The 8,041-nt window shown below is 35.5% G+C and overlaps 2 protein-coding genes across 3 annotated transcripts; one reads left to right on the top strand and one right to left on the bottom strand.

Annotated features, from left to right (window-relative positions):
• The first annotated feature begins 631 nt into the window (after positions 1-631).
• LOC145214291 (large ribosomal subunit protein mL46-like) lies at positions 632-3,360 on the top strand. Of its 2 annotated transcripts, none has more exons than XM_080082790.1 (5): positions 632-986; positions 1,468-1,614; positions 2,505-2,616; positions 2,763-2,902; positions 2,982-3,030. In XM_080082790.1, the coding sequence occupies exons 1-5, from the start codon at positions 798-800 to the stop codon at positions 2,988-2,990; spliced, it is 597 nt and encodes a 198-aa protein (XP_079938916.1). In that variant the 5' UTR covers positions 632-797; the 3' UTR covers positions 2,991-3,030. The 2 variants fall into 2 exon arrangements, with proteins under 2 accessions (XP_079938916.1, XP_079938915.1); XM_080082789.1 differs by having other exon boundaries at positions 633-986; positions 3,007-3,360.
• Positions 3,361-3,689: 329 nt separating this feature from the next.
• On the bottom strand, positions 3,690-7,816 carry LOC145214290 (dynein intermediate chain 2, ciliary-like). The gene is made up of 16 exons (XM_080082788.1): positions 7,690-7,816; positions 7,567-7,626; positions 7,177-7,356; positions 6,712-6,845; positions 6,496-6,655; positions 6,327-6,428; positions 6,114-6,246; positions 5,863-6,022; positions 5,616-5,783; positions 5,423-5,546; positions 5,263-5,352; positions 5,116-5,203; positions 4,808-5,036; positions 4,630-4,732; positions 4,044-4,229; positions 3,690-3,974 (listed from the first exon to the last, which is right to left on the bottom strand). The coding sequence occupies exons 1-16, from the start codon at positions 7,714-7,716 to the stop codon at positions 3,867-3,869; spliced, it is 2,052 nt and encodes a 683-aa protein (XP_079938914.1). The 5' UTR covers positions 7,717-7,816; the 3' UTR covers positions 3,690-3,866.
• Positions 7,817-8,041: the final 225 nt, after the last annotated feature.

Genomic DNA, 8,041 nt, shown 5'->3' on the forward strand with positions numbered 1-8,041 from the left:
ACCAAAAAATAGCCATATTTGCTTAAACGAATTGCAAGTCCAAATTTTGGGAAACCGCTGGAGAAATTACACCTTAAAAAAAACACTGTCCATGGCAACAACTAAAAACACTACCGTTTACATAGCAAAGTAGCCATTTTGATCATGTTTTCTTAAGTTCGTCACAAGCTGCTTGTACGCCGCGTAAAAAGTTTTTTACCAAACAGTTTGTTACAAATCGAGTTCGTAAGCTTGGCACTGGCAGTTTACAGTTTAATGTCATTCCGATAACAGTTGTTCACAAATAGTTGTAATCTATAGCAACAGAAAGAAGTGTCATAGAACAAGAGTGCCTAATCTAGGGCGTCTTATTTTACTTTATTGACACCTTAACACGCAGCTTACAATCGAGAGAGGCATAAAATCGAGTCAATTGGTTACCTATACCTTATGTGGTAACTGTTCTAACGGAAGTACTGCAAACGGAAGCTTAAAAGTATGTTTGTCGGCATGGCGGGCAGCCGGGCATGCACTATTTCACTTCACCAAAGACTTTTGTTTTTTCGTCGTTGTCAATTGTTGTCTTACTTTTTGTTTCTTGTTTAAACTTTCTCTGTGTACTTTTGATTATGATCGTTGTGGGTTTTATGCTAAAGATAATTAGTACTGGGTTGTAACTTTTTCAGGACAACTTTATATTTCGAACTGCTTTTCTCATTCAATTGTGAGTACTGAACTGAATACTGCTGCAGATTTCCTGGATACAAAAAGCGCTTGAACATCTGGCTATGGTGGTCTGGGCCTAGAGTCAACAGAAGATGTTATCAAAGCGCGCAATTGATCTAATTTTCAAAGCACAACCATGGCAACCAAAGTTGTCTCAAAGACTGATTTCAGTTTCCATTAATTTTGATGGAAAATTTGGGACAAATCCAAAGTTGGATAAACACACAACACAATCAAAAACGACTTCTTCACCTTGGAAACTTTGTGCATCCGTTTGCTTGGTATGTATTGATGCCTTAATATTTGTTTTTAAGTGAGACTGTTGTTTTGTAAATTGATTTACTAACTGTCATAACAGTTAGTAAAAGCTGCCAGGTATTGCTTGTCCATCAAAGGTAAAAAAAAGACACAATCACAATACCTGCTCCATAGTTGATTATGTTTATTACTGTAGGTTTGACAGCAATGTGCAGAAATTAAAAAGAATTCTTATTTTCAAGAATCAAAGAAAAGCTTTTTGAATATTGAGGCAATATGCATCATAAACAACTCCTTTAAAAACAAGCACAATAATTGGGCAAGTTGGCCTAAGTCAACAAATTCAATGTTTAATGTCTGCAGTAACTTGCCACAAAATTTCTTGTTTCAGCAGCATGTTCACATATTTTAAATTGGCTCAAAACTCAAACAGTTTTGAACACTTCCAGCAAAGCAGTTTTACTGATTATTATGGTTTCAAATAATCATACTTAACCACTGTAGGTTAGACCTCCCATTCTGGAACCTTTGAAAAATGAAATTGAAATGAAGTATGCAGATTTAACTGAAGCAAAAGAGCTTGCCAAAAGTTGTTTAAGTGATTGGGAAGCAGAAAAAATTAGACAAAATCTTATCATCAAAGAGGCAGAGGTAAGATGCTTACTGGGCTGCAGTCATGTGGCACAATTTCACCAGAAGTGCAGTTGTTTTCAGTATGTGTTTTTTATTTATTTTTGAGTGTGTAGCATTGATAACTTTAAATATGGATGAGCCATTGATTTACATCAGGGGTGTGCAACCTGCGGCCCGCGGGCCAAATGCGACCCGTTGATAAAAGTCGTGCGGCCCGCGGATATGCTGGAATTTTCTAATTTACTGGCAAAAGAGTCCAATTATCATATATTTTTGAGCACATTGGTGCGCCCGGTGGTATTTCTATGCGACCTGGCAATAATGTGACTATAAATAAATGCGACTTTTACTTGTTAACTGAATATAAGCATATTTGGTATGAAACAAATTAAAATCAGCTTGGGGTGCGGCCCGCGATCTGATCATGGTAATTGTATTTGGCCCCAAGGTTGCACACCCCTGATTTACATAATCATATAATGTTATTTCAAAGCTACAATATAAAAATAATCTCCAAAAAGACACTGAACCAAAATGTACTTTAGGTGTAACACAATTTATTTGTTTTCAATGGAGGCAAGGTACTTTTGTTTATTTAAGCATTCAAAAGGTTAGCAACCCCTTGTCTAACACAATCCCTTGTTTAGGATAAGAAGGATTGATAAAAACTTATTTATGTAAATATGGATATGTAAAGTTATGAAGTGCAACCAAAGGTGGTTCCATAGTGTATTTACAATAGTGATACAGTACATACATGAGACAGTTCACCCTTATTTGCTGAACACCACGTACATAAATTTACATGTACATATTTACCTTGCCAAAAGTGTTTTATATTTGTAAACGATACATGGACTTTTTGTTGTTTTATGCAAATAAGTAATGTACCTAAACCCTTTGTAAAGGCTGGTGGTGATTCAAACAGAGTTAAAATAGACTTCAGGGAAACATTTCAAGATATTGAAGATCAAAATGAAATTGAACATGATGAGTTCTTAGAAACCTTCAAAGAAAAGGGTAAGAAAAGTGCAGTGTTTCACTTTTGACAAGAAGCAACTGTTTATTTTATTTGGCAAGGTTTTGATTTGCTTTGCTGTTTTTTTTTTCTTTAATGGATAAAAATCAATACCTACCAGCTTAAGTTTTTCATTTTTTTTTTAAAGAACCGGATAATGAGGATTTAAAACGGATAAGCCGTAATCCAAGGGAAAGCCTATTGTTAATAACACAGCAGAAGTTGGGAAATGATGTGGTATGGATGTTACCTACATGCGAGTGGGACGATGGAGAAACTCTTCGTGAGGTAAATTAATTTAATGTGTTGATATAAATATAGTCAGCTTCAACAAATTTCCATGTTCTTGGCATCTTGTGCCCTGTAGTTTAGCTAATAAAATCCACTTTCAGTCAGCTGAACGTGCTCTGTCTACTGACTTTGGAACCGACACTAAAGCAGAGTTTACTTCCCAAGCTCCATCTGGATTTTATAAATACAAGTTTCCAAAGGAAGCCAGAGAAGAGACCTGTACTGGAGCAAAACTTTTTATTTACAATGCTTACCTACTGCGATGTAGCGGGGATCTTTTACTTAATCTTCAGCCCAACGCAGACAAGGTTCTGGATTATGCTTGGATTACAAGAAATGAAATGGTTAAATATTTGAAACCCAAATACTCCAAAGTGATCCAGGAAATTATGCTGTGATTGTGTAAACTCTTGTTTTCGCTACTTTTATTGCAAATACACTTTTGTTTTATGTTATTGGATGTCTAGCATTGTCAATCAGAAATGTTAATTTTTTAATACCATGTTGAAGAATCTCCAATGGCAATACTCTGTGAGGTAAGTTGTGGAGGGGCTATAAAGTACATCACCCAAACAGAAATAAACTAAATTTGTTTCTGACTTAACCCGTAGTAACCTATCACCCAACTCAAGATGCATCAAACAGAGCCTACACTGGTACTTGACTAAATGAGCTAGTTCTGGTACTACAACTGCTGTAGATATGATACAGGGCAATTTCCATAGCCTTTCCTTGTTCCTCCTACATCAAATAGATCAGGGCTGTTCTAATAAGCTTGCTCTGGTTTGTTTTTCAAAGTTTAATAAAAACAATATTTAATGTAAAATGCAAGAAACAACAGTGTTGCAGGATCATATACAGTCCATTGCCAACAAAAGTATTAATGTGGACCATTCATTTTACATTTTGGTTGCATGTAACAGTGAATAAAAATGAACAGCAAAATCAAACTTATAATCATTTAATTTGTGTCTTTGTTGTTTGGCTCACGAACCAAACTCAAAATCTTATCCAGTTTTGCAATTTCAGCATCCTTGTCCATTGGTACATTTTCTTCACCCTTCTTTCTCTGCAGAACAAATGAGATTTACAAACTGCATGTAACACTTATCGGTGACAAAATTAACGGTTATATTACCTTTGGCATCTTTCTGAGGTTTGGTGAAAGCTTCAAGCTTGTTACATAACCTCGTTCATCTCCCACAGCAATAATAAAGTGCTTTGGATTGAATTCAATGTGGGTCAATTTGGTCTTCTTCTTTTGAACAACAGATTGTTCACAAAGTGCTTCATACTTGTTTACATTCAAGTCAAACACGTGAACCTGAAATGCAGGTAAAAAATCTCCATAATCACATGTTATATTTTGTTGTTATCTGTGATACAGGTAGCAATGTCTAAACTCTAAAAGTATTGCACCAATATTGATTTGGAACAATGCTTTTTATCTTATAGCAGTTGAAATAGGCTACTGCTGCCAGGATGAAGGCGTCTTGTATAGGACGTCGAAATGTTGATTGTTTACAATAAAACTGCTGGATGAGCAATACTTGGTTATAACAGTTGAATTTAATCATATTGCAATCATTCTCATATTTTTTTTTCTGAAATTTTGCTGGACTTGAGCTTTCTGGTCTAGGGACACTTCAGACACTAACCAAGAGTTGTGCTATACTTATTCAATACATAAAACTTGAAATATATTTATTCTTGTGTATAGTTACCTTTCCATCAGCAGTCACTGCAGCAAATACTGTTGAAGAGTATGGTGACCATGAAACATCCCCCACTGCACTGTTCAGGTCAAATGTAAACATGGCTTGGTTCCTACAAGAAACACATAGTTATATAAAGTGATACAGCCAAAACATGAATATATTGCCCATATTACTACTTTTTTACCTGTAGTTGTGATCCCAAATCTTCACAGTCCAATCAGCAGAGCATGAAATGAATATGTCAGGATGAAAGGGATTCCACCTTACTGCATCAACAGACATGTGATGAGCATCTATGGTGTCCAGGAACTGACTTGAGTAGGCTTTGGAACATTTATGGATCTTTCCTTCTTCTGTGCCCACCAGGAATAGATAGTCGATTTTCTTGTGGAAGTCAAATGAAGTGCCACAACCTAACAAAATGTTGGAAATAAGCTGTTTTATGTGCCTAGATTAAATAGTTGTCACCAAGGCAGGTTTACAACTAACTACCTAACAACTGCAGTTGTGTTCCATCTGGACCTTCTGCAGGTGCACTGTCAACTGATAAGGTTATGACATCGGAGTAGACAAGCTCATCCTTTAAAAATTGACAAATGACATAAAATGCTTCATGATCAGAAACCTGCACATGCTTACCTTTACTAAGGTCCATGACACAACACGGCCATCTGATGACACAGAAAAGAAGTTCAAGTTGTTATCCAAGTCATCTTTTTGCCATTTTACCTAGAAATATGTAGGTAATAAGCTATTATGTGTGTTGTCTATAGGAATTAAACTTTATCAACAATAATACCTGCCAAACAGGGTCAGTATGTTTTCCACTCTTTGCTGTACTTTTGTAAATAGGTCCAAGCCTCTTGTCTTTTACATTAAACACTCCTACACTTCCATCATAGAATCCAACACACACAAGGTACCTTTGCAAGATGCGTTTTAGAATTACATAGCTCAGGACATTGCAAGTTATATAAATTTGGGTTTCTTACTGATAAAGTGGATGCACATCAAGACACATAACACCACTTTCTGTTTGATATATGTATTCTGGGTATGAGGGATTCTTGAGCGTGTAGAAAAGCAGCATCCCTCTACCCTGCTTAGTAAAGTCATATGAACCATGGCCAGCTGCAAACAGGTCATAGTGCTTCGGATTCCTGCGAATGTGGATTCAATGTTTAGAAATGTTTCTGTTTTCCCTGTTTTATAATATTATATTTTTGGGATTATACATACCAGCACAGTGCAGTTACTGCCAATCTCTTGGCTTTGTCAAATGAGAACTTCCATAAAGGCAGCAAAGTGCCTTCTTGGTCTCTAAATTCATCGGAGGCATCTTCAAAATAACTGAAATCCTGTGCAATGTCATCATATGTATTTTGATTTACCATTCTTTCTGTAAATAAAAGTGAATTACATTTACTTGCCAGTGAAAGCAGTGATATAAATAAGAGCTTTATATGCTATACATACAACATCAAGTTTACCTATAATTTGTGCAGCCTTTGCCACTTTAGAAATGTCATCAGATTGCGTTTCCAAGGCAACCAACTTCTTCTTGGTCTTGTCATCATCTTTTCTGTAAGCTGGTACCTGTTTAGACTTCTCCTTTGCCCTTTCCTAAAATTTAATAACAAGTTGTTTAATAACAGGTTTCATACCGAGTAAACCTAAACCTGTGTAGCATTTTTTTATTGTACCTGTTTTTGTAAATCTTCATAGTAAGCATCATAAATTTCCCACTGGTTTGCTGTGGCAGAAAAGTTTGATCTTGGGGGAGGTTCAGTGGCACATCCTCTTTCCTGTTCAAGGTAATTTTAAAAGTATTGGAGATAAGAAAGTAAATTTTGTTACAGTTTTTAAACTTACTCTGTATGGGTTGTTAAATGTTTGTGATGCCCGTTCACTGAAGTTAAACTGATTTCGGAGACTCTCCTTTTTAGCAGGCGTCTCTGTAACTTCCTCCTTTTCACCTTCTTCCCCTTCAGCTGCAGCATCCTCATCACCCACTTCACTCAATGCAGCCTCACTGCAGAATTTCACACATTAATGTTTGTTCATGAATTTAGACATGCAAGTATATACCTTCTACTGTCTCCAACACCAGCCTTGGCACGTTGTCTTCTAGCTTCATCTGAATCTTTATGCAACATATTTCCATCCAATGCAAAGTGAATAGCAATTTGATCAACACTAGATGTTTGTTTGTAAGTCCTTTCCTATGTTAAAAGAAAAGTTGCACATTGTAAGTAATGAACTTATTTTTTCAAATTAGGGAAAACATGAAAACAAAATTAGGAAAATATAATGCTCTAGAGTTAATAGTGTTTATAAAATGCTGGTCTATATCATCAAAAAATTAACAACATTTGAGTCAAAACATTTCAGGAATTACTAATAAAATTTTAGTTGCAAGTTACACTAAATTTTACACTATGAGAAAACATAGAAGCAGATTCATGTTTAGTATTCCAAATCTATTTAGATTTCAATAAATTAGAGTAAGTACATTAATTTCAAAGCTGTTTTTCTCATTTAGGAATTTCCCACCTTGAAATTGAAACGAACAATATTTTGTGGAGCATGAGGATTGTTGGCAGTTAGAATTCTTGTAAATTCCTCCTTTAGCTCTGTTTCTGTTAGGTCTAGTTGGTCATCGGGTTTAACTAATGTTTTTCCATGTACATATTCATCCCCTAAATCTCCAATTTCAGTCATATCATCATCATCCTATAAAAAAAATTAGAACTGTTATCTGACTTGTTGGTGTTAACTGTTTCTTTGTGCACTCTTTAGGAAGGAATATCAATTGGTTTTTGTTTGCACCAAGCAAAAGCAATGTAGTTTGCACAACATTCCCTGTTGCAAAGAAAAATTTAACACTCAAATAAATTTCATGACAAAGTGTAGTGATAGATACAATAAAGTATAACAACTAACCCTTAATCGTGGACGGCCTTTTGTTTTGCTCGCTTTCACGCCTACGGTCGAACCTGGCCCCTGTAACAGTAAAATGCTGTTAGTAACGCAAATTTTAAATAATACAGAACTAAAAACACAAACCTTCACGGATTTCGCTTTTGGAGGCATCTTCTCTGTGTCTTTCTAGAAACTGTGAACACAACACTGAATACAATTTAATGGGACACACAACTGCCATACATTCCAAACCAAATCCACATCGGTAACGTCTCTATGACAACAACACCAGGTGGCGCTAATGTTTAAAAGATATTTTTTTACAAATTTATTATAACGTTGAATCTTTTGTTACTTTATTTTTAATGGCCTAATAAGAATTTTGGTGAAAAGAAAAATAAGGAAGTGTGAAACTGTAGCGATTGCAATAATAATTCGTGCAAATTCTACAATAGTTGTTTGCCAAAATAACTCTTTTCGACTCGCCAGCTCGAAA

The sequence above is a fragment of the Phallusia mammillata genome, chromosome 2 (assembly GCF_965637545.1).
Source record: "Phallusia mammillata chromosome 2, kaPhaMamm4.hap1.1, whole genome shotgun sequence".
NCBI lineage: Eukaryota > Metazoa > Chordata > Ascidiacea > Phlebobranchia > Ascidiidae > Phallusia > Phallusia mammillata.

Coding starts and splice junctions, on each gene's coding strand:
- LOC145214291 (XM_080082789.1), top strand. CDS start 798: ATGTTATCAAAGCGCGCAATTGATCTAATTTTCAAAGCACAACCATGG. Junction 1,615..2,504: donor TTATCATCAAAGAGGCAGAG/GTAAGATGCTTA, acceptor CCCTTTGTAAAG/GCTGGTGGTGATTCAAACAG. Junction 2,903..3,006: donor ATGGAGAAACTCTTCGTGAG/GTAAATTAATTT, acceptor ATCCACTTTCAG/TCAGCTGAACGTGCTCTGTC.
- LOC145214290 (XM_080082788.1), bottom strand. CDS start 7,716: ATGCCTCCAAAAGCGAAATCCGTGAAG. Junction 5,784..5,862: donor GCAGTAACTGCACTGTGCTG/GTATGTATAATC, acceptor CCACATTCGCAG/GAATCCGAAGCACTATGACC. Junction 5,353..5,422: donor ATACTGACCCTGTTTGGCAG/GTATTATTGTTG, acceptor ACATATTTCTAG/GTAAAATGGCAAAAAGATGA.